The 25,959-nt window shown below is 36.6% G+C and overlaps 1 protein-coding gene across 1 annotated transcript in view; it reads left to right on the top strand.

Moving 5' to 3' along the window:
* Positions 1-23,181, top strand: part of LOC105305013 (ubiquitin carboxyl-terminal hydrolase 32) — a gene marked incomplete at its 5' end in the record, with an annotated part of 36,889 nt that extends 13,708 nt beyond the window's left edge. Inside the window, 12 exons of the mRNA XM_011379440.2 lie at positions 267-441; positions 881-1,032; positions 1,931-2,042; positions 3,267-3,478; positions 6,453-6,637; positions 10,457-10,543; positions 11,453-11,573; positions 15,713-15,904; positions 18,176-18,464; positions 19,579-20,003; positions 20,466-20,558; positions 21,058-23,181. Of these exons, the coding sequence (XP_011377742.1) occupies positions 267-441; positions 881-1,032; positions 1,931-2,042; positions 3,267-3,478; positions 6,453-6,637; positions 10,457-10,543; positions 11,453-11,573; positions 15,713-15,904; positions 18,176-18,464; positions 19,579-20,003; positions 20,466-20,558; positions 21,058-21,231 (2,217 nt within the window). The remainder of the gene's footprint in view (positions 1-266; positions 442-880; positions 1,033-1,930; positions 2,043-3,266; positions 3,479-6,452; positions 6,638-10,456; positions 10,544-11,452; positions 11,574-15,712; positions 15,905-18,175; positions 18,465-19,578; positions 20,004-20,465; positions 20,559-21,057) is intronic.
* Between the last annotated feature and the right edge of the window lie 2,778 nt (positions 23,182-25,959).

Here is a 25,959-nt window from a genome sequence, read left to right as displayed (position 1 = left end):
GAAACAGAATTTTTCATCCAAATTTAGTATTTTATAGATTGAGCAGAAAGAATCACATTTTATTGAATAATTGGTTTTCTCTACTATCTCAGTAGGCAATACATTTTAAATTACATATCTGAATTGTAAATTGGTAGGCAGAAAGCTTTTATATTTCAAGTGAATGTTAAGGATTGTATTCTTGACATTTAAATTCAATATATTTAACCAGTTCTTCTGAATTAAAAAAAAAATTTTTTTTTTCCTCTAATCTTTTTCCTTGGTAGGCCTGGGACAACCATCTGAGAAGGAATAGGTCAATTGTTGTGGATTTGTTTCATGGACAGCTAAGGTCCCAAGTCAAGTGCAAGACATGCGGGCATATAAGCGTTCGATTTGACCCATTCAATTTTTTGTCTTTGCCACTACCAATGGACAGTTATATGCACTTAGAAATAACAGGTAGGTCACAAAATACGGGAATATTTTTTAACTCCATTGTCTTTTACCTTACTCAAGTAGCCTGAATTTAAAAATATGGTCATTCATTTATAATGCGTTCTCATAAAAATTGGTAGACAGCATGCTATTATCTAACAATCTATATTCAGGTATGATTTGAGGTTTGAAAGACTTGGAACGTGGAATATCGATTTCTCTATTTCAGATATGACAGAAACTCTTTAAAATCTTGCAAAGCCACTCACACCTCTGTATCAGATGAACATAAAAAAATGATTCCAATCAATATTATCCTGAAGTACCATTCATTGTAGTGTTTACATATAAAATAAAAATTCTGGACTGGAATGTTTGTTATTTCCAAGTCATACACACACATAGTGTAAAGCTTTCAGTGAAGTCTGCATTTTACTAATAAAAGATCTTTTCTCTTTACTAGTTATTAAGTTGGATGGTACTACCCCTGTACGTTATGGACTAAGACTGAATATGGATGAAAAGTACACAGGTTTAAAAAAACAGCTGAGTGATCTCTGTGGACTTAAATCAGAACAAATCCTTCTTGCAGAAGTACATGGTTCCAATATAAAGGTAATATAAACTATTTTTTCTAGGAAACCCTTGATTCCATCCTTTGAAGAATACAGTTTTCTCAGTTAATTGTGATGTTAAGTGACCAAGGGAGATACTAAAACACAACAGCAACTGAACAAAAAAAATTGTTAAATTTTCCATTCCAAAAACTTCACAGGGTTGTACCAGAATAAAAGAGTAATAATGGTGGTGGTATTTTTAAAAGAAGGGTCTTATGTAAGCTCAGAGCTACCTATATGGTGTGATCTAGCTGTGTCACTACAGTATAGCTTTCCCCCCAGTGACACTAAGCAGCTCTTCTGTATTACCACTGTCACTAGAATTCTTCCTAGGTTAAAGTATTTTATATATTGATGAATGTGTGCTTTTAGTATTTATTTGTGAATGTATACACCTGGTCTTTCAACACACTATGAAGTTAGAGAGTGAAGACAAATTGACACAGACCACTCCCTTCTACATACCAGCTGGAGAAACAAGTAATTTAATAAACATATTGCCTACCCTAAGTTGAGCTCCTACCATTGGTATTATTTATATTCTTCTTTAGGGTTTCTGAACAAACTCCTACCTCGCTGATATTTTTTTCACATGTAATGCAAAGGCAAGGTTTCTCTGAGGGTTTAGTGTTTTTGATACCTGAAGTGAAAGACAGAACTTAAGAAACAAATTATATATAACATACTTCCTTCCTATGGAAAGGGATAACTTTTGTCAGTGAAGCTTTCAGTTTATTAAGATTTTATCCTTTAGTTGCTTGAGAAAAAAATATTCAGTTATCTTGTTTGTTTTGTGATGAAAGCACCTAGGATATTTGCTTCAAATATATCAGAGAGTTCATTTTTTATTTTATCTGGAACATTTCCCCTTCTCATCTTGCCTCTTTTTTCTATAGAATTTTCCTCAGGACAACCAAAAAGTACGACTCTCAGTGAGTGGATTTTTGTGTGCATTTGAAATTCCCATTCCTGGCTCTCCAGTTTCTGCTTCTAGTCCAATACAGACGGGTAAGGTCCAACTAGAGCGCCTTCTCATGATTTCAGCTTCAAATGCTGGTCTAAGGGTTGTCATCTTTTTTATATTTGTTTGGGCTAAGAATATCAGACCAAAAGATTTTTTAAAAACTGAAGGAAACCTTGGTGATGATTTGGCTCAACTTCCTCATTTTATGATGAAGAACCTAAAATCCAGAGAACCTAAGTGACTAAGTTAGATAATTATTAGCTAAATCTATCGCTGGAATTCAGATCTTTTTACTCTTTACTACTAATATTGCAAAGGATAGTATGAAAGGAGTATACTATAATAAAACAAAGTAATAAATACAACTCAAAGGAATATTGTATGTGATTTAATATGGTCATCCAATGAGTCTTTTGGCCATTAATATGGTTTGTCAATTCTTGTTTATACCATCAATAACTGGGTTCATTCTCCAGTTTCAAAGGGAGAATGAGGCTCCCTCTCATTGGCACTTAATACATAGTACCGATGGTGGGTTGGTGGGGATTTAATATCGCTTTTTTTGTTTAGATCATCACTGGTAATAGAACTCTCTGCAGTGATGGTATCCAATATAGTATCTACTAGTCATATGAACTGTTGAGCACTTGAAATGTTGCTAGTGAGACTGAGGAAATGTATTTTTGACTTATTTTCATTTTAATTTAAAAAGGCAACATCATTCATTAATTGTAACAAATTATCACTGGTAAAGGTTTTTGTTAATGGAGGGGGCTATGTGTGTAGGTGGGGCAGGGGGTACATGAGAAACCTATGTACCTTCCTCTTTTGCTGTGAATCTAAAACTGCTCTAAAAAATAGTCTTTCAAAAAATGAATCAAAAAGCAAAAGTAACATCTAGCTAGATTGTACAACTGTATTGTACAAAACAGTTTTAGAGGAATGGAGAAATGAATTTTTAGAGGAGAGGGAAAAGGAAACAAGTGGTAGAACTATCTGTGTGCCAAAATATGGTGCTAATAAAGGTTTTTGCAAAAATTCTGCTTACAGTTTCCAGCAGTTATTCTTGATGTCATTTAGTCTTAAGTATGAGTTATAAAAGTAAAATCTGAAATAAAAATCTTCCAATCAACTAGAATTATTTGCATTATAACTTCTCCCTATCCTTTTTTAAAAGAGACTACACTAGGTCCCCACAATATTTGAGAAAAGAGCTAAGATGGAGGTGCCACAAGCTTATGATGCTGTACTTATTTTTGAATTTGTAGATTTCTCTTCTTCCCCATCTACAAATGGAATGTTAACCTTAACCACCAATGGAGACCTGCCCCGACCTATATTCATCCCCAATGGAATGCCGAACACTGTTGTGCCATGTGGAACTGAGAAGAACTTCACAAATGGAGTGGTGAATGGTCATATGCCAGCTCTTCCTGACAATCCCTTTACAGGCTATATCATTGCAGTCCACCGAAAGATGGTTAGTTTAATGTTAAGCAAGTTACTGCTGGTCTTGCCAGTGTCATTGTGAAACATAGCCATTTTTTGTCTTTGCAACATCTTCATTGTGTTTACTTTTCAGTGTGTAAGCTGTGGTAAGTGATCAAAGCCAGGATTTAGTATCACACATTATAGCATGTGTATGAAATGACATTCCTCACTAATATATTAAGCAGCAACAGGATAGCTGGTACATCTGAATACTATTTTCTTTAAAAAGTTTGTGTCTCCTCTATGTTCACATAGGCACGTACATCTTTTCAGCCATGTAAATGTGGATGCCTTTGCACACGGTTTTGTTTGTTCATTTATTTTGGAGAGGAGAAACAAAAATGTTCTTGGGCAAGATAGGTGGTTTCCTAGGACTGCTGTGACAAATTACCACATACTTGGTTGCTTAAAAAACAGAAATTTATTCTTTCACAGTTCTAGAAGCCAGAAGTCTGAAATCAAGGCCTCAGCAGGGCTGTTCTCTCTTCAAAGGCTTTAGGGTAGAATCCTTCCTTGCTGTTTTCAATTTCTTTTAGGAGGAAGGAAGAATTTGTGATGGGGAGGAAGCAAAAGGGTGGCTTTTGGAGTGTTGGCTGTATTCTGTTGGTTAATCTGACTGGTGATTACACAGCTATTTGCTTCACGCTAATTCTTTTAAATGTACATCCCCCCACCTTTAAATTAGTAACTCAAGATCGTTACACATTTTTAATCGTTACTTAAATTTAAGTTTCTGACTATATGGACAGTGTTCTGTGGACCATGTTCTAGGCAGGGTTGTTTGAGTGGACAGCCTAGAGAATTAAGGGGATACATTGTGACTTGGAATTGTCTTTAAGCACAGCTTCAACTGGTCTCATCAGCTAGAATAATTGGGTGATTCATGCATTTCCTTATGTCTTTTTTTTAACAAGCATTATCAGATCATATATTAAGAACTCTGGTGTAATTTTGTAAATCTTTCTTAGAAAATGACTCTTCAGTTATGTATATGTTACATAAAGTACATGGTAAATGCTAAAGCATTATATACAGGTTTTTGTAATTATTGGATCATAAAGTGATATTCTCACCTTTAAATTTTCACCTTGTAACCAGTCCTCTATTTCTAGTTTCCTTTATCATCTAGCCAGCTGCTTTTGGGAATACCTAATATTGATTTACCATCTGTCTGTCACAATTCAACTTCCTTTTCTCCTAATTTCTATGAAAGGCAATAGCATTTTCCATGCTAAAGGCTAAAGGCTGGAAGTATTCTTAGATTTTTTCCCCTTTTCTTCTAAAACCCTATATTTAATATATCACTATGCTCTTTAATTCCTTCTTTCAAAATGCTACTTGAATTTATTGTTTCTTCATTTTCTTCATTGCCATCTTCTTTTAGACACTTTGATCTCATGGTTGAACTACTTTGAAAGTAGTTTATTTTTCTTTTATTTCCTTCTGCAAGATAAAAAAAAAGAAGAAGAAGAAGGCAGGGCACCATAGGCAAGAATATTCAGAGAATAAAGGGAGAAAAAGAAAAACAGTGTATTGACACAACTAATGGACAAGTCAGTTTAAAAAAAAAAAGAAGGAGGGAGGGAGGGAGGAAAGAAGGAGGGAAAGAGAAAGATACACTGAGAAAAGTAGAGCCAGGGGTCCCCCCAGTCTACAGACCGGTACCATCCATGGCCTATTAGGAACCGGGCCACACAACAGGAGGTAAGCAATGGATGGGCAGGTGAGAGAGCGAAGCTTCATTTGTATTTGCAGCCAATCCCACAACACTAGCATTACCGCCTCACCTCCACCTCATATCACCAGGCATTAGCTTCTCATAGGAGCACCGGTCTCTGGTGCCAAAAAGGTTGGGGGCCACTGGAATAGAGGATAGAGATCGTTACTTAAATTTAGTAAAATTTTTTATTAATAAAAATATAAATAAAATAAAACTTATATAGTAAAATAAGTCATCTAAGAGCTGGAGTGGAAAAAATGTTTGAGGAGAGAACTAGTCTTAATTTTTTAGATTTGAAAAAAATAGTTGTAAACTCTGTCCACATATCTGTGGGTCTTAGAATACCAACACATGAAATGGCATCTTAAAATCATGTATTTAGCTAAATTTATTTGAATAACTGCAAAATAAAATGCTTGAGAATCTGAAATAACAGTCTTTTAACTTAGAAACTAGCTACCCTTAATGAGTTTATAAGTTGTTGATTTAGCTTCTCTAAGTACTACATAAAGACGAACTTAAAGAATTAAATGAGTAATCCTGAACTCCCACCAACCTATTATACTAAATTTATATTTTATTAAGGAACCATTTCCAAGCTAATTGTGCAATATCTCTATATTAAGTCTCTATATTAAGGAATATCACAAAAAACTCCTTAAAACACTCAAATCACGTATTTTAAATTTTATCTTACCTTTATCACATATTTAAGAAATTAAAAAAAAAAAACAAGTCACTTAGCTGCTTTTAGGAAGGTGGATAAGTTGTTACAAAATTAAATGACTGGTTTCACAAGTCTCCAAATGTTTGGGCATTGGTTCTGTAACAGCAGCTATCAACAGCTTATTCTTTGAAAATTGCATTTTGAAGGAGTTTTGGTTTATTGGCATACTTTCGAGAGAAAGATTTAACGCTTACAGGCCTTGAGCTATGATACTATTACTAGTTTTTACATAGGATTCAGTGTGTGAGAAATGGTTATCAGAGAAAACTAGTTTGAAAATATTAAATGCTAAAAATCCAAGTTTGATAGATAGCAACTCTGAAATTGGCAGTATCTCAAGCTTTCAATGACTCTACTTTAACAATTCTCTTATCAATAAAGATGATTCTATAAATAGAGAGTAGTGACTCATTTGAAAATGGTAGTAATGCCTCTTATTTGGTGTTGTAGAAGAACAAAAGGGAGGAATCAGAGGCCTATCTTCTTAGCTCTCTCTTCTCTTGTTTGTACATATAGATGAGGACGGAACTGTACTTCCTATCATCTCAGAAGAATCGCCCCAGCCTCTTTGGAATGCCGCTGATCGTTCCATGTACTGTGCATACCCGGAAGAAAGACCTGTATGATGCAGTTTGGATTCAAGTATCTCGATTAGCCAGCCCACTTCCACCTCAGGAAGCTAGTAACCATGCTCAGGACTGGTGAGTTCAGGGGATCAGCCTACTTTAGAAGAATTTATATGAATTCTGTGTGATGTATGGGAATTAATCCATGTCAGGTTCATCACTGTTTGAAGAACCATCCAAAGAGCATGTAATTCAACCATTGGTTTGATGTTTTAAGTAGGAGAGACTTTACAGCTTCCTTTTATCACCTAGACATTCTGATGTCTAATAATCCTTTTATTCACTAGTCTCTTTCTAAAATCCCTCCTATTAATACTTTAAATATTTCAGGTAATATCCTTGATTTTTTTTATTACAAAAGTGGAGAGTATGAATTCACCAGGAAAATTGTGTTATCTCAACCCTCTGAAATTCAGAATAAGAGCAATAGTGTGCATATCTGTATATGAACTCTGAAAAAGTCTTATGCCATAACAAATGATTCAGTTGGATTGTTTCTATACCATGTCATGTTAACATGGAATAGTTTCATAAATCTAGTTAAAGAAAATTAACATCTTATATTTTCTTTCCATTCCTTCTACCACTGCTCCGTTGGGTTACTTAAATATATTTACATCTAACAATCATTGGGGTTGTGGTGCCCCATTTATATCAGTTGGATTATAGATCATTTTCTTGGTATCCTGGTGCAAGTGAGAATTCTCCTTCTTTGAGAACTGAATAAAGAAGTTCTCTTTGCTGATAGGTTATATGTTATGGTATGGGGTCTTTTGATTTTTAAGATAAGGCTTAAGGTAAATCTTAAAGGAAAACTTTAAATAATAGATAAGCAGTTAATTTGATGAATGTTGCCTTTAGTAAAAATGACAATAGGGCAAGATTAAATTCCCAGAGGAATTCTGATTAGATTAAAGGGTTTCTCGATGATTTTTTCCAGTGCTTGCTAAGAAATTAGATATGGAGTATGAGGGAAGGAAGCGTCCAAGCTAAGTTTTCAACCTGAGCAATTGTTTGTGAATGGTGGTACCATTTAATGAAATGAGAAAGACGAGAAGGAACAGGTTTTGGCAAGAGATAACAGGAATCAAATTAAATTCAAGATGTGTGGTATATTTTCAAATAGGAAATAGACTTAAGTGTCCTTTGCTGAAAATATAACTGTAAGTATCATCAACAAATAGTTGGTATTTTAAAACCCTGAGACAAGATGATACCCTTTAGAGATTAAAAGTTAGAAAAGATGCCTAAGATCTAATTCTTGATGCATTCCAACATTTAGAGGTTGGAAAGAGGAGGAAGAGGCAACAAAGGACATTGAGAAGGAGTAGTCAGTGATCTAAGAAGAAAACCAGGAGTGAGTGAGTAAATGAAGTGTTTGAAGGGAGGACTGATCAGTTTCAGATGCTACAAAGGAATTGAGTAAGAAGAAGAATGAGAATTGACCTCTGAATTTGATAAAATGGCAATCTTTGGTGACCTTTGCAAAAGCTTCTTTTAGTGGAGTGGTGTAGATGAAGGCATGGAGGTGGGAGTAGGTGAAAAAGAAAGTGGTCCTACAAACATTAAAAAGATAACAAGAGCTTCTTTTAGCGATAACACACTGAAATATTTATGAGCGAAAATGATAAAATGCCTCTGATTTCTTTCAAAAGAATCTAGTGGTTCATAATAGCCAAAAAGTGGAAACAACCTGAATGTTCATCAACAGATGAATGAATAAACAAAATGTAGTATGTACATATAATGAAGTATTATTCAGCCATAAAAAGGAATGAAGTTCTAGTATATAATATAACATGGATGAACCTTGAAAACATTATACTAAGGAAAATAAGCCAGACACAAAAGGACAAATACTGTATGATTCCACTTTTATAAAATATCTGGAATAGGCAAATTCATAGACAGAAAGTAGATTAGAGGTTACCAGGGTCTGGAGGGGGTTGGGGGTTTATTATTGCTTAATGAATAAGATTTTCTGTTTGGGAAAGTGAAAAAGTTCTGGAGACGAATGGCGGTGATGGTTACACAACATTGTGAAAGTACTAACAGTACTGAATTGTACACTTCAAAATGGTTACATGGTAAATTTTATGTATATTTACCACAAAAATTGAATGCAAGATTCTAGTGGGACTAATTAAGGGTAATAATGAAATAAGTGTGGCTGAGAGTTGATGATTATTGTAATTGGGTGGTGAATACATGGGGGTTCACTGTACAGTTCTCTACATTTGTGTGTCTTTATATCAATAAATTTGAAAATTTATATTACATGGACAAATTCCTGGAATTGAGGATCCATACGAAAGATGATTATTCTAAGAGACAGGAAGTAAAGAAGAAAATGAGGCTTTGAGAGGGTGATTGAAGGCTTCTGTTGGGTCAAAGACTTATTAAAGTAGTGATATTTGAATAAGTAATCCAAAAAGATAAGAAATAGTTGGGCAACGTAGGATATTTGGAATTGAGATTTTCGGAGGTGGTAAAGTCCTTATTATGGTTTCACTACCTCCAGCAGTCAGGTAATAGCCATTACCAAATAACTAGGTCTAGGATATAACTGTTGGGGGATGTGGATCACATTCAATAGAGGAAATTATTCTTGGAAGAGAGAAGGTCTAGGTGTTGTTGTATAAGTTACATTGATGTTGAAGTCACCAAGAGTAGAAACAGGAGAAGTAATGAAGAGAAAAACAGTGGAAAAGGTGCTAAAGTTGTTGGTGAATAAAGAAGAGTGAGTCACAGGTGCTATAATTCAATAGCACATGATACAAAGAAACCAGAATTTTTGTAGAAAGAGAAGGAAGAAATAATCTAGAGGTGGCAAAGAGGAATAAGGAGGAGACCCATATCACCCCCAGGTTCTGGGATGTATGAGAAGAAACAGTCAGCACTTAAGAGGCTGTAGGGGAAGGAGAGTCCTCAGGAAATCCAGGCTCCCATTAGAGCAAAAAGGTAAAGAAAATGTTCAGAACAGAGGTGCTGCACAGTTCTCTGCTAGAGTACTACCTGGTCGTTTTGTCCCTTTATCTTTCTTTTGATTCCTATTTACCATTGACCTAAATTGGACATAATACTGGACAACATGGGCTATCAATAATGGTTCACTCAACAAATTATGTGGAAAGACAGGAACTCTTGTGACAGACATGATACTCCCTTTTGCCCTTATAGTGAGTCCTTGGTTTCATTACCTTCAGCAGCCATGTAGTAGCCACTGTCAATTGCCAAATAAGCCATAAGGTATACTCCTCTTAACATTATTGATTGGGGCAAAGACGGATAAATTTTTTTTTTAAGTTGGAGAACTCACAAGGCTATCCTGCAACTAAAATTCATTACTTTAAAAATGTTATGTAGCTTATGGCTTTGAATGGTTATGGTAAGGGAAAGGGGTACCCAGCATGTACCATATCAGGGATTCTGATTAAAGAAAGCTTCTAAATATGCAGTCAAGTCCTCTGAAAACCATTATGCCCTTTCAGCCTTCTGTGGAGTGTTAATGTTCTTGTCATGGAAAGGTCCAATTATTTTAGTTTAATGTGAATTAAATCTTCTGATAGAATTAGGGCTGAAGGATAATTGGTGTTTGATTTTATAATTAACTTATCTTGTAAAATTTGCGTGGACAACATGGACCCTCTTAGAGACATCTGGCAGTCTAGTATGTCTACCTTTCTGTGAGCAGGGATACAGCATGGGAGTCCTGAGTATGGTTGGCACAGGGCTACAGCTAATAGGTTATAATAAGCAGAGTAGAGCTGTCAACATGAGCATACAGCCACAACAAATGCCCTTTCTTAGGGTTACTTCGAGAGAAGATGAAAAGGAGTTGAGACCTCTCATCAGAAATGTGTCTTGTACTCTTTGATTTATGTTCTGTTTCAGTGATGACAGTATGGGCTATCAGTATCCATTCACTCTCCGAGTTGTGCAGAAAGATGGGAACTCCTGTGCTTGGTGCCCATGGTACAGGTAAAGTGACCTTCTGCAAAAGAAAAATTTTAGTAGAATTACAGCTCCAGGTATTATACCTTTTTTCATGGATATAATAGTGAATAATGAGAAGTTCAAAATAAATTTGGGAATTATCCATTCATCTCTTCCTTGTGATGTCTGTAGCTAAGTTTTACTCCTGAGACGTACTTGGTTTTATGAACTCTACAGTCTCATCAGATTCATAGTTTATGATCAGCATATATTATTATGTGCCTTCTGATCCTTAATTATAAATCAGTTTAGCAATTCTGAGCCCAGTAGAACATAGTCTCCTTACTAGACTTTATGGGAAGTCTGTTTTGGTTTTTAGAAGAGTCATTATGGAGATTTATTGGTCAGTACTATTTCAGCTTGGAAAATGCCTGAGTACTGAAGTTATCCTTCAGAGAACTATAATAGACTTAGCAAACTGAGTTTAAAGTAGGCATTGCAACCATGGCTCTTTCATGATCCCTCCCCAACCCCATAAATTTTTATATACATTTATTTAACATGCCATTTTACAAACAAGGAAGTAAGAATTGCTATACCAGATAAATTGTCATTAAATAAATGAATTTAGAATTTCTTTAGAAATGTATTATTTCAAATATCCAATTCTCATGTTATTTCTTTGCCATAAAGTTCACATATTTATGTGAACTAACGAATGGATATTAAGTGCTTTGAAAAACCAGAGACTTGAAAAGTGATATAAGCATGATTCTCTGAAATACTGATAATTATTTATACATATCCGTGCATTTATCAGACTGAAGTTAAAAGCCCGTGACAAATTGTGAAACCCAAGAAGGATGTAGAGAAGTAGAAAGGGAGACTATATCTGATAAAATTTGGATTCCTTCGTAATTATTCCTTTCTCAGTATATCTTTTTCTCCCTGTAGATTTTGCAGAGGTTGTAAAATTGATTGTGGAGAAGACAGAGCTTTCATTGGAAATGCCTATATTGCTGTGGATTGGGACCCCACGGCCCTTCACCTTCGCTATCAAACATCACAGGAAAGGGTAAGTACTCAGGGCCACCATAATATGGTGATTTTTATATGTAAATTTTTCCCAGTTTGACTGTATTATGCCATTAAATTGTTTTAGACAATTTAAATACAATCAGAAAAACATTCATTGGCATTCTCTGTGGTACTTAATATATTGACTTGATGACCTAAACGTTTAAGTTTTCTCAATTCTAGAGATGATTTTATTGGGGCATTAAATTTCAAAAATACTAATAAGTAAATTTTGTAACAAAACTCCAGGTATAATTAAAAAGTTATAGAAGTTATATTCTCTGGCCATGACATACCTCAGTAAATATCTCCCTGCCTGTTTATTAATTATTATCAGAGCTGCAGCATTTGAAAAGCACAGTTACTTAGATCAAATGCATCCCAGGGCTATAGCTGCTACCTTTAACGGGCACAGTGAATAGAAAAATTAGAGAAAGGATTGAGTGTTTCAAGATTGGTACCTAAGAGTACATCTCAATGGCTGTTCTTCACACTTGGCATTCCTCTACTACCATTCTCTGGCCAGACAGTTTTTAAATTTTGAAAACGTTATTTCAAAAATACTAACTACATACCTAAAAATGTTTGCCAAATGCCGTATGAAGGGTAGATCGACTAGATAGCTTATGGATAGAGATAAAAAGAATCTGATGGAGAAGTAAAAGCAGTGGAATCAAAGGAATTTTCTAGTCACATTAAGAGTTGCAGTGGCTTTTGCATTTATGTAGCTCTTGATGAAAATTTCCTTAGAGTGTACCCTTTAGACAAGTTAGTAATGAAAATTGACTTTTGAGGAGTGGGCAAACTGCCAATTCCATACCTAGTTCCCTATTTGGATCCCTAAATATACCCCCACATACCCTGAGGTTCCTGGCAGCTCTCAGTAGCCAAGGATGAGTATAATTTGTGGATACTTGCCAAAAGAAAGAACATGGTCTAAAGGAAGCTGAAGGGAAGTTGATCTAACAGAGCATGCTCACTGTAGCAAAGTAATTCAATAACCTCAGCCATGCTTCATTTGAAGAGGGAAGACATCAAAAACGAAAAATTATTTGGCTCTATAAATCTCTTTCCCTTTTTAACAAGCCCAGTGTGCAATCCGAAAAGCTCTGGAGAACGTACTGCTAATAGAAAGAAAGGCCTACGTGACTTGTTAAATCTCACCCCACTTCCACTTTCAGTGATGCTCCCAAGGACGCATTGGAAACTCAGTTGCAATTGAGAGTTTCTGCCTTGCTATGGGATGGGGCCACATGACTAATTTCTTTCCACATAATTTTTCTTCCTACGTGTGGTTTCTGCATATGCTTGGAGAGTCACGTAGACAAAGGAGATACCTTGGTTCAAAGTTGAGATTATTGCCCATATGTTTTATATATTTTTATTCTCGTGATTTCAAGGATTTTATGCTAGGGAAAATACAGTGTAATTTGCTAAAAAAAAATCTTCATCATAGCAATTTTTTGTAAAATAGTAAAATTGGAAATAATAAAAAATTAGAAACAACTTATATTTGTCCCATATTAGAGGAATGGTTAAATAAAACATGGTATGGTAATTGGATAAAATGTTATACAGTCATTGAAAATGATTACCAGATGTTTTTTTATTGACATATTTGGGAAGATACTTATGATATGTTGTGTTTTTAAAGCAAAATATAAAATTGAATATATTGAAAAACTCTTCAGTATAAAAAAGTACTATTTAGGAAAAGAATAGAAGAAAATCTGCCAATATTTTGACAGTGTTTGTTTTTATATTAAGAATATAAAAGGTTCCCTTCCTTTTTACATCGTTCTCTGCTTTCCAAAATTTCTATGTGAATGTTTTGTTAAGCAGAAAAAATAGGCAATTACTCTTATTCTTTTTATTTTTTTTTCCCTTTTTAGACCTCATATTCATTCCTCAATAGAAAATTAAACTAGGTAACTTCTTCGAGCTCCCTTTTTACTTTTTATTTTTAAATTATTATTATTATTATTATTTATGCCTACAGCACCTGGTCTTCCTAAGTGGTCTTCCATCCAAGTACTAACCAAGTCTGACCCTGCTTAGCTTCCAAGATCAGACATCAGGCTTGTTCGAGGTGGCATGGCCGTAGACCATGGACCGTGGCTCCACTGGGGTGCAAACCCAGAACCTTCTGCGTGTAAAGCAGACATGCTAACCGCTACACTATGGAACCACATCCGGAGCTCCTTTTTTCTAATAGTCTTATAATGTATGAAAGCTGTTACTTCATATCTTATTTTTTGTAGTAAGGATGAGCTTTTAAGCAACTGAGAAAAAAAGGAGAAGGATACCAGTAAGTAATTTAGGCTTTTTGAATAATAGTAGAGGATCTGGGAGTGGATTCCAAGAGGTGAAGGAAATCTTTGTCATTTAGGGAAATTACTGTAAGTCCACAAATATGTTTTTCTTAATTAGCTTTCTTCCCTGTCCTCATATAGCTCTATAGCCTGTGAGTTTCATAGAAAATATAGTCAATAAAAGTAAACATTCTTTACTGGCATACTGAATTTGTGGTAAAGCACCTTTGGTAGAGATAATAGAGATAATGTTTAACTGGCTTAACTGGCTCTGAGAAAAGAGACACTACTATATATGATGTAATTCTTTCCCTTTTCTGATTTCAACAACCATGATACAACATTTAAGGGTTTGTTTTATTTTTTCATTAAAAAAAAAATTGTTTTGAAACATTCGGTTTTTCCTTTTCTGAAAGGAAGGGTTTTCTCCCTTTTTTAAATGAGTTTATTTTGGAATGGATGGTGATACAGTGCTAAAATTCTTTATTGCATAATCAACCTCAACCGTCATAGTTTATAGAGTAGAAGCATTTGACAGCCTGTGACTCAGCCATCCTCTCATTTAGGGAAAATGTTGCCTGGAAATCTGTTTTAAACTGAGTGTCATGTAATGTGCTAGTTTGTAATCTAGGCAGCCCAGTGTTTCCCTTGTAAAGGGAAACCAGGGAAACCAGAGGGAAATTGTCTCAGACAAAGAGAACCAATTCATCTTTGGAAGGGAGGAGTAATAGCTGGGGTGATGGACATGTGTGTGACCTTTGCCAGAAAGGGAGGCATTCATTGTTGGATATGTAGTCTGAGCTCCACCTTGAGATAAAAAGATCCGTGTGTGAAGTCTCACGGTAGCATTTATAGTCCTGATACTATGCCCCACTCACCCTGGTTCTTGATTGCTTTATTAAGTGACAGCCAAGAATCAGAGAGGGAAAAATTCTTCCTCTTCTGTTGCATTCTAGGTCCCTCTTTCTCTCCCTTCTGATTCCACGCCACCTCCAACACACATCCTTACACATCGACCCCTCCCACCCCCTTTGCTCTCTCTCCTTTCCTTTGTTTACCATCTTCTTGCTCCAAAGCCTACCATGCTGGTTAATAGGACCACAGAGGTTTGGGCAGGTATTGGGGGCCTTCTCAACAAAATCAGGCTCTTTTGAGCCTGCCATTTCTTTTATTGTAGTCTCAGATAAAAGAGCCCCCGTGAGGCAGGAGACACATGATAATGATACACATAGTATTCTGATAACTCTATGTTATATGGTGTCAATATGCAAATGAGTTGTGTCCTGTGGGGTTTAATGCTCTGGTGTGTTATCTTCTCATGGTGAGCTTTTCTGTACTTTTCTTAGTTAATTCAGATCTGGCATCTGTGTTCCAGTGATATTATTTCTCCTAGCCTCTGTAAAGCCTGCAGTGTACTAATAATGTCCTATCTTTCTGGTTAAAAAATAAATAACCTAATCGCAACACCCCTGGCTTGAAGGCCAGCTCACCTGTAAACTGTTTTAGGATTTCAAAATTGCAAAATAAACAGGCGATTTTTTGTTTGTTTTTGTCATTTTGAAGGATTCAAATTTTTCAAGAAGAGCTATGGTCATATAAATCGAAATTTGATCTAGGATGTTATTAATGCGATATTTGTGAATAAATGTACATAATGCTATATTTGCTCTAAGACTCTAGCTTGGGTTATATTTTCTTTTTCTTTATGTAGAATAAAATGAGAGTGAGTCACCTAGAGGATGATGGTTAGCCAGGTGACCATTTTAAACTCCCTCCCTCCCACCCACTCACCCTTCTCCCATTCTGCATTTCCCTCCACTTGCAGGTTGTAGATGAGCACGAGAGTGTGGAACAGAGTCGGCGAGCACAAGCTGAGCCCATCAACTTGGACAGCTGTCTCCGTGCTTTCACCAGTGAGGAAGAGCTAGGGGAAAATGAGATGTACTACTGCTCCAAGTGTAAGACCCACTGCCTGGCAACCAAGAAGCTGGATCTCTGGAGGCTTCCACCCATCCTGGTATGTTACAGTCCTTCCTCTGAGAGAGCAGAAGTTTGGTATAAGGGAAAGAAGTCATGAACAAATGGAGATTTATTATTTTTGAAAATAAAATCCTCCCTGCAGCAGAGCTTAAAATACTTTTACTATGAAAGATTTTTATGTTGCACACAGAGATTAATTGCTCTACAGAAATTGTGCTGGTTCCTGTTTCTAAAGAGCACACAGCCTAGAACGAGAGAGAAGTCATATAGACCAGTAACTACAGTTCGGCACAGTATGTGAGAAGTGCCACAAGTGGTACAACCTGGTGAATTTGAACTTCAGAAGAAAGTGAAAATGAATGCACTTTTGGCTCTAGGGAGAGAGGAAGCTTTAGGCTTACCCTTGGTGGACTGTAGAAGAACAAATGAGCCTGGAGCCTCCAATTCTACTGTGCTTGGTCACATGGCCACAGCTCACTGCTGAGTTAAGTGTCTGTACACAGGCACACAAATGCACTGAAGCTAAGTGTTCTTTTAGATTTTATTTACTTCTTCCTTCTCTCTTCATGGATTAGGAGACTCTCCTGTTGCTTGTCAGAAGAGTTTGAAATGACAAATCTTCCTATTTGTTTAAGAAGGCTTTTTTTGGAATCTCTGGTGCATGTAGAGTCTGACTCTCGTGTATGCAGGGTTCCCATACATATGAGAATATAACTACCATGCCTTCCATTGCTTTGACGAAAACTCAGAAGCGTGGCCTTCTGGCCAAATGTCTGCAATTTTATATTGTTGGGGCAATCATTGTTTCCCTAGGGTTGCAGGTTTCCAAAAATTTGTTATGGCTGAACCAAGAAAGAAAGTTTACGCAGATTTCTACAGAAATTATGATTCTGTGAAAGATTTTGAGGCAATGAGGAAGGCTGGTATCTTTCAGAGTGTAAAGTGATTTTGGAATGGAAAGAATTTCTTTGAGTCACGTTCCATGGAATTTTGTCATTGACCTGTGTTCCTGAACTATGAAATATGAATATTTAGGCTAAGGAATAGTTTCTCTTGATAAATGGACAATTAAGAAATACTTTGGACAGTAAAAAAAAGAGGGGGGGCGCAGAGGAGGAAGGAAGGAAAGAAGGAAAGCTTTTTCCTTAAAAGACTGGAAACATCATAGTAAGTGTAACTATAAGGCACTGGTATATTTTAACCAGACCTCGTATGTTTTTATTCATGTCTTCTTCCTGTTACTCTCTAAAACTGTGAATGTAGGTCTTTCTTTTCTTAGATCAGGACAACTTCTCAGGGAAGATAACACAAGAAATTAATAATGTTGGTTAGCTAACTCAATGGGAACTAAGGGAAGGGAAGAAGAGGGCAGGCTTGGAGACAGGTAGGTGAGAAGGAGGACAGTTTTTTTGTTTGTTTGTTTTACTTGAGGTATAATTAACATGGAATCAAATGCATACATTTTAAATATCTAGTTTGATATATTTTGACAATTATATATACCCGTATAACAATCACATAAAACATCATGGAGTAAAGACATTTATAAAAACTATTTTTTTTGAGCTCTTTAAAGACTAATGATGAGTAGATGTTATGTTGAGAGCTTGGTGGGCTTCTGTTAGCTTCACACGCCAGCATGCCTCTTAGGAAGGGAATTCTCCTTATATAAACAGTAAATTGTTAAGCATTTAAAGTAGAAGTCACCAGCAAAGATCTGTGCCCTCTATAGAGAGCACAATAACACTGTTATGTAAGACTAGAGGAATTCATCCTTCTGAAAAATAAGGGAGACTCTTATGCTCTTTAGGACCCCCCCCATCCCCACCCCATTAGGGAAACTCCCCTGGTGGCCACCAAAGGATATGGAGATTAGGTAAGTTTCATCTATTAAAAAAAAAACTCCATTTTTCTTCAAAACATTTAGTATAGTCTCCTATGAGAGTATTTGTGAATGCATCTTCTGTGACATGCGAGACAGGTAGAGGTCAGTGTGCATCACAAGCTTAGAAAGCTGATGAGTACATGCAAATAGACTCCTAGGATGTTGAAGAAATTTGGATACTTTTGGATATACACAGACTATGAAATTAGGGAGATTATCGTGTTAACCACATAGCTAGCTAATGGTCAGTGGCCCTACTGATAACTATGTTATGTAATAAAATATATTTTTTGAAAAAAAGATGTTAATGTTATTATATATTTTTTAATATTCACATGTATTAGACTTGGTTTTTTTTAATGTAAATTTTGTATCCTCAGAGCCCTTTAACCTCCCAAGTGTTTTCTACCTTCTCTTCTCCAGATTATTCACCTCAAACGATTTCAGTTCGTAAATGGTCGATGGATAAAATCACAGAAAATTGTTAAATTTCCTCGTGAAAGTTTTGACCCTAGTGCTTTTTTAGTACCAAGAGACCCGGCTCTCTGCCAGCGGAAACCACTCACACCCCAGGGGGATGAACTCTCTGAGCCCAGGGTTCCGGCTGGAGAGGTGAAGAAAGTGGATGCCCAGAACTCAGCTGGGGAAGAGGATGTGCTCCTGAGCAAGAGTCCATCCTCACTCAGCGCAAATATCATCAGTAGCCCTAAAGGTAATGAGGCCCGGAGGGGACCTCATGGAGCCCAGACACCACCCCAAGGGAGGCTGCACGTTTTCCTCTGTGTTTCCTTCTAGAGCAACAGCTTGGTGAGGTGGAAGGAACTTATCTGGAATCAGACCGATCTAGATTTGAGCTATGTGACTTTTAGCAAGAGATACAGCCTCCTTAAATCTATTTTCTCATTCATAAAATGGAGATAATACCAAGTTCACAGACTGTGAAGTTTTCCTACGTCAGGAGTGAAGCACTTTAACATGATGCCTGACATGGTGAACATGAATGGTGGCTGTCATCCTGTTCCCTTACTGCAGAGATTGTTAAAAGTATGGTCCAGGAACCCCTGCAGAGTCCTTGAGACCCTTTCAGAAGTCCTGGGGGATCAGAACTATTTTCATAGAAATACTAAGATACTTTTTGCCTTTTCACTCTTATCCCCTCACAATTGAACAGTGAAGTCAGAACCAGCATGACGTGATGATATCACCAGTGAAATATGTGCTTGTGCATTGTGTTTTTTAGATTCCTCAGTTTTAATTTCTAATATGGTAATAGTAGATCTTACCCACATAAACAAAAGTGCTAGAGGTCCTCAACAATTTTTAAGGATATATAAGGAAGTGGGCTTGGGGTAGGGGTGGCAGGGGGTAGAGCTGTGACCAAAAACTTTAAGACCTACTGCCTGACAGGATTGTTGTGAGAGGTAGAGATAATGGTTTCCAATACCATGCCTAGCAATAGTAAGTTCTTAATAATTGATATTTTTTTATCTAATTTTACAAAGAAAAAGAGTATGTATTTGTAAAATTCCTTAGTCTATTAATACTGCTTTAAACTAAATCTGACATATATCACTTTTCTGCTATTTTCTGAGTTCCTATATGGCAATTTACCTTTTCAAGACATTGCTGTCTTTAGGGGCTTTGCAGTAGGGAGATAAGAATGTAACTTCTTGGTTACATAATAGGAACTAAAGAGTAGCCAGTCAAGACTCCCCCGTCTTTACCTTTATGTGTGCATTTGTGAGATTGGCTTTAAAGTTAGCATTTAATGGCTGGTTTAACTTGTGGCATTTGGATTTATGAATCTGTCCTTCTCCCTTTGTCAGGTTCACCTTCTTCATCAAGAAAAAATGGAACCAGCTGTCCCTCCAGCAAAAACAGCAGCCCTAACAGCAGTCCACGGACTTTAGGGAGAAGTAAAGGGAGGCTCCGGCTACCCCAGATCGGCAGCAAAAATAAACTGTCAAGTAGTAAGGAGAATTTGGATGTAAACAAAGAGAATGGGGCTGGGCAGGTTTGTGAGCTGGCCGATGCCTTGAGCCGAGGGCACATGCTGGGAGGCAGCCAACCTGAGCTAGTCACCCCTCAGGACCACGAAGTAGCTTTGGCCAACGGGTTTCTTTATGAACATGAGGCATGTGGCAATGGTTACAGCAATGGTCAGCTTGAAAACCACAGTGAAGAAGATAGCACTGATGACCAAAGAGAAGATATTCATGTTAAGCCTATTTATAATCTATATGCAATTTCGGTAAGTTGTTTGTTGTATTTGATCTGCATTGTTTCAGTGGTTTGTTCGTTCATTTTCATTCTTTCATTCATCATTTTTTTCAGGGCCAGCCTGGTGATAGACAAAGTTAGCAACAGATATCTGGGCTTTCTGGATAGAATCCAAGATGCTCACAGAGAATTGCAGGAGATAGTCATGTAATCATTATAACTGAAATCACATGTTCAAGTTATTCACAATTGTGTGTTCCTATGGAAAAATGTTTAGAGTTGGAGCTTTTGAATTTTAAATTTTGCTTTTTGTTTTGTTTTTGGGTAAAGGTTAAATGGTTCCAAAATATTCCTTTTTTTTTTTTTTCCCCCAAAAAAATATTCCTTCTTAACCACCTAAGTAATAAGTGTTTTCTTGATCGGATCCTAGTATTGTGCTCTGGCCAGAGTACTATTGACTACTAACATACCTCCACTTTCTTCTCTCTCACAGTGCCATTCAGGAATTCTGGGCGGGGGCCATTATGTCACTTATGCCAAAAACCCAAACAGCAAGTGGTACTGTTACAATGACAGCAGCTGTAAGGTAAATATCCCTCATCTTTGAATAAAAGAAACAGAAATGTCAACAGAGTTGGGAGACATTTATTGAAATAATGGACTTTCTCCTAAATAGGAAGAGATATTTCTCTTAGAATCAGTATATAGATGTCTTTAGTTTTAAAGGAACAAAAATGATACGCAGAATAGGAAATGAAAACATGAGTAGTAAGGGAGGGAAAGTACTGGTTGATGAGAAAAAGTTCTTTTCAGCTGTTAGAAAATGTTTGAAGAGGGGGGTTTGTTTTTGCTTTTGTTTTTTTGTCATTCGTTTGACTTATCTGTGGTCAGACTATTTTCCCTAAAACAACCACTGAAAATAATGGAGCTTATTTTATGGGCAGGTGTGAGACAGCCAAAATATTAAGCCGATTGGAAGCAGATAGTTTTAGTAATTAAAGAAGATTAGTCCTCTCTGCCCTGGCAAGGACTAAGAGCCAGCAGAGTGATGGCTTTTTTATTAAAGGCTTTTCTTGCCTCTTTAGGAACTTCACCCTGATGAAATTGATACCGACTCTGCCTACATTCTTTTCTATGAGCAGCAGGGGATAGACTATGCACAATTTCTGCCAAAGATCGATGGCAAAAAGATGGCAGACACAAGCAGCATGGACGAAGACTTTGAGTCCGATTACAAAAAGTACTGTGTGTTACAGTGAAGCTACCACTCTGGCTGCTAGACAGGCTGGTGGTGAGGGAGATGACTCCCTGTAGCTGACATTTGGCAAAAGCGTCACTGAAAGGCAAGCTAAATGTAGTTATTTTATCCTGTGACCCTGAAGCACAAAATAAAAATCCTAATTAAAATAGCAGTTAACATAATAGTAGTAATAATTTTGTTTGGAAGTGTCTCACACAAGCTCTCTGGTAGAGAACTTTCAGGCAGAGCCCACCATTAGCCTGTAAACAAAAGGGTTTGGCACCAGCCACCTGGGACCAAATAAGAACTAAATTGTGCTTGTCCAGATATGAACAAATACGTAGTGAGTATAGAGTTTACCAGTAATCATAACAAAATACTAAGAATTTCCTTGGAGTCAAAATAAAACAAAAAACTTGTAGTGTTGTCTGGGGACGACATGATATGCTACCTCCTTTTTCCTGAAGTTTTATTCCATTATATTGATGAGACAGAGAAAGCAAGATCATGATGATGTGCAAAGGATTCTTATGGCATGGACACAGATTTTTCAATTTATTTTTTAAACTATGTTCCCACTCTTTCTATGTCCTTCTTGCTTTTTGTTTTTGTTGTGTTTGTGTTTAATACACGGCCAGTCATGGTGGCAGAGCCATATATAGTGGTCAGTCTGAAAGGGAGGCTCTCTTAAGAGCTGTGTGCCTTCTACCCAGGGCCTTGGTTGGGAGACCCTATAGAGAAAAAAAAAGCATACTGGGAAATCCAGCTAAAATGATCCTCCAGATGGAGGCATCATACTTTGGAGGATACTTCAAGTGTCCTCAAAAATGTATTCTACCCCCCACTGCTGAGTGTGGTTAGGGTAGTTGCCAATATTTGCACCATCTTCACATGCACATGTTGCACAAAGAGCTTCTGAGAAGGAAAGTGGCATCAGAGCTAGATGGTGTTCCACAATTAGTGGTTGTTCTTTTTCTTTGTTTCTTTGTTTTGCACTTTAAAAAAGGAGAGAATACATACAGATGTGAACTTCTCAAACTTGTTCATATTTGATGGCTGTAAGGGCTATAAATTAACTTGAATTGGGGTATTTTCCCCCAGCATATTAAATTTAAAAACAAAACACATCCCAAACATTGATAGTATATAAGTATTTTTAATGAAATTGGTGGTTTTAGGAGTAAACTTTTGTTTGCAAGTCCATTTATTTTTTATTCTGGTATTTGTCTTCTTTTTATAATTTCACAGTAGTGGTCATCAAAAGTTATGTTTCTTTGCTCACTTTATTTTTTCCTCTGATAATTCAAGACTGGAACAAAAATATAAATATTATTTATTTCAGGCAGCATTTTTTTCTTGTATTGTTTTTAAATATATATTCAAAGTAAATATTCACTTTTTTTTTCAGTCTTTTTTTATTCATCTGGACCCTGGAAGCATTCAGATCATATTACCCTTCCTTCCTCATAGATAGTAGGCACCAGTGTAATTAAGCATACATGTTCTGATATCCAAGGCCAGTTACTATCCAGTTCTTCTGAGAGCATTTAAAAAGTTGAAAGCCTATTCAGAAGAAAATTATAATTGCAAGTAGGAAGGAGTGGCCTAAATGGTATAATGTGATGAAGTCAGACAAAATGCAGACTTTATAGTTTTGTGATTTTCAGTATATAAAGTCTATTCCTCCCTGGACAAGTCCCATGAAAAAGTGAAAGATTTTAAATAATTTCCTTACAGATGTTTTATTTAAGCAGGTAGCACAATCTACTAATGTTGTTTGATCTGTGTTTGTTATATTGGTTGTAATTATTTTTTTTAATTCATGACTAGCAGAAAATTTATTAAATTAACTATTAACTACATTCACCATGTAAATTACTGTATAAAACTTGTTGACAATGCACTGACTTTAGAAAGATGTTAATGTACATAAATAGAGTGTAAATAAAATAGTGTTGATGTACTGAAATATGAACTGTATAAAAAAGTATTGGTAATTGTATATGGAGTATACCTGTTTATCTGTAACTATTATCCAAACAATTAAATACTGTGGATGCATCTATGTGCTATTTTTCCTCTATACACGTAAACACACACACACTCAAAGTCAAATTCTTCAGCCTTTCTCTCTGTGACCTTGTTTTAATTCTCCTACTTGAATAATACCTACTCGGCTTATAGAGTGGCTGCTTCATCTCTGAGAGAGTGGAAACTGTCGAAGGTAGAACAAAATACCCGGACTGACCAGGTGAATTGATTCGAACTTGGCTGATATACCTGTTAGGGAATTATTTGGAAGGCATTGAAGGGGGTGAGGAAGAAAGATAGAGAACAGGTGGTAAACTGAGAATTGATAAAGGAGGTCTTATAATATTTTACATGCCGATTAGGAGATGAGGTGAAGAAGAGGAAGACCTTTTATTTGTATAATGCCTTGAAATTATCCTGAGTCGAAGATTTAGAGATGTGGATCCTTCATCCTCAACCCACTTGTTTATCTTTAAAATTAGAATACCTACCTCTCCAGCTTTTATATTAAGTAAACAAAGTATATAAATGCCTGTCCTAGTTTCTTGGTATGTGCTCAATGAATGTGCAATCCTACCCCCATGAGATTCAATCCTACTTTGAAAGAGGTTTTTTTATTTCCTTGCTATACTGACACTAAAAGAATTTAATAGCTCTTTGCTCACATTCTCCAAAAACAGGAGTGCACATTAAAAATGTATAGAACAGAACGTTGAATTGGCAGCAACTATAGCTTGTTTAAGGAAACGAACAAACAGAAAAAGGATCCAAAAAGTCATCGGAAATGAAGCGGAGCTCCTAAAGTGCCAGTCTGTCTCTCTGGCTTTTAAAAGGCAGAATGGTCCTTGAAAAGGACCAGCTTATGGAGTTGAGTAAGCATTTTGTTTCTCATTTCTGAATGGCCCTGTAAATTGAGAGAAGTCTTCAGTTTCCTAGTCTGTGTGGCTGAGAGTGGCAGTTCTACATGGAATCTCTCTACCACTTGGTGGCATTGCTCACTGTGGATTCCTTAATGGCAAATACCATTGAATTGGAGCGAGTAGGTGAATTGCCACATTTCCCCCAACTATTTTAAAGGTGGAATATAGAATTTTACTAGGCCAGAGCCAAAATATGTAGCTTAGAGAACAGAGATCCCAGTTTTTCTTGCTGATATACCAGCAGATTCCTTAGTATTGAAATCACAAAGACAGAAATGCACAAACCTCTATGATCAGAGACCCATACGAGACAGAACAATAAAAAAGAAGCTGCCTCTAGAGTCACCAAACTTCCTGAACAGTGGGAAGCAAGATAATAAGTGTGTAAGAGTTGCAAAGTAAGAGGCCTATAGGGACTAGGTTGGGAACAGAGTGTAAGAGAGGCAGGTCCAGCCATGGATGAGAATGAGGAGCAGTGGGGGCTATGGCGAGTTCTAGAGCACACATCCATCTAAAGGCTGCATTTAATTGTTGCCGTATAGGAAAGTGGGCCCCCGTATTTCCTATTTTTTTCCCCGGAAGAAAAGCCAGATCCAGATATTAATACAAAATATCTAATTTAGAAATGTTGGCAATTGATTTTTTTTTTTAAGGTTAAACATTGTACTGTCCAAGTAAAACCTACCTGCAGGCCAGATACAAATCACCAGTTTATACCCGCTGTTAAGTAGAAAGGTCATAGACTTTGAATCCATTCAGTCAGAGGTCAGATTCTAGCTCTGCTGTTACAACAACTGTAACCTAAAACAAGTTCCTTAGACTCAGATTTCTGATGCCCAATGAGAATACCACTTTACTTCAAAAGGTTATAAGGAATAGATGATATATGTAAATAGCCACAGTGCCTGACAGCTATTAGGTACTCAGTAGTATTCCTTCCTCATTTAGGGAAACAGAACACAGATATAACAATACTGTTATGATCAAGTCCATTACCAGTCCAGAGGCATACAGATAGAAACATGTGAGCATGTTATAGATACAAAGCTTTGTGCTTGGTTCCTGACCTGCTAGTTCATCAGCATCACTGAAATCAACTAGGAGGTTGCTAAGTGTGCTGATTCCAGGGTCCTAGCTATCATTGTCATATACTTGTGTTCTGTGCCTATCTACCCCTAGATTTATGAGATTATTTTCCCATGCAGTCCAAGAATCTGCATTTTAATAAGGTCCTCAGAAGAGATTATTTGGCAGTAAGTTTGCGTTTAAGGAAACCACTGCTCCAGGGAATGGATCATTATTTCTAGTCTAATTAGGAAAAGGTGACATGCATATGCACACATGTAAGGAGGAGTGAAGTAATTAACGAAAGCTCCCTAGACATAACTGTCTCTGATGAAGTGCTGACTGAAGACATCAGTAGGCTGTTGACAAAGTACTTAGGGAAAAGTAAATTGTAAAGGGAAGTGAGCTGCACATGAAGTAAGGTCAGAATTTCTTTGTCAGAAGCATGTAGAATAGGCCAGCAGTCTAGACAGGCAAGGGAGCAGAGGTGGTACATTGTGGAGGCTGTGCAGGCCTGTTTGCTCTGAGTTAAAGGTGGACAAGGAGCATAGTAGAAGATAGCAAGCAGGCAGAAACCATGTTGTGAAGGGCTTTGAAGGTCAGACCAGTTATAATAAAAATGTTTTATATTGCCAATTATTTTGGTATGTTTGCAGACATTTTTATATGGTTTATGTAAGTACACACAGATCTATTTGACACCATTTTGTTATAAACAAAATTTGGTTTGC

The sequence above is a fragment of the Pteropus vampyrus genome, unplaced genomic scaffold (genome assembly GCF_000151845.1).
Source record: "Pteropus vampyrus isolate Shadow unplaced genomic scaffold, Pvam_2.0 Scaffold358, whole genome shotgun sequence".
In the NCBI taxonomy this organism is placed as follows: Eukaryota; Metazoa; Chordata; class Mammalia; order Chiroptera; family Pteropodidae; genus Pteropus; species Pteropus vampyrus.
This window is presented reverse-complemented; position numbering and strand designations above follow the sequence as displayed.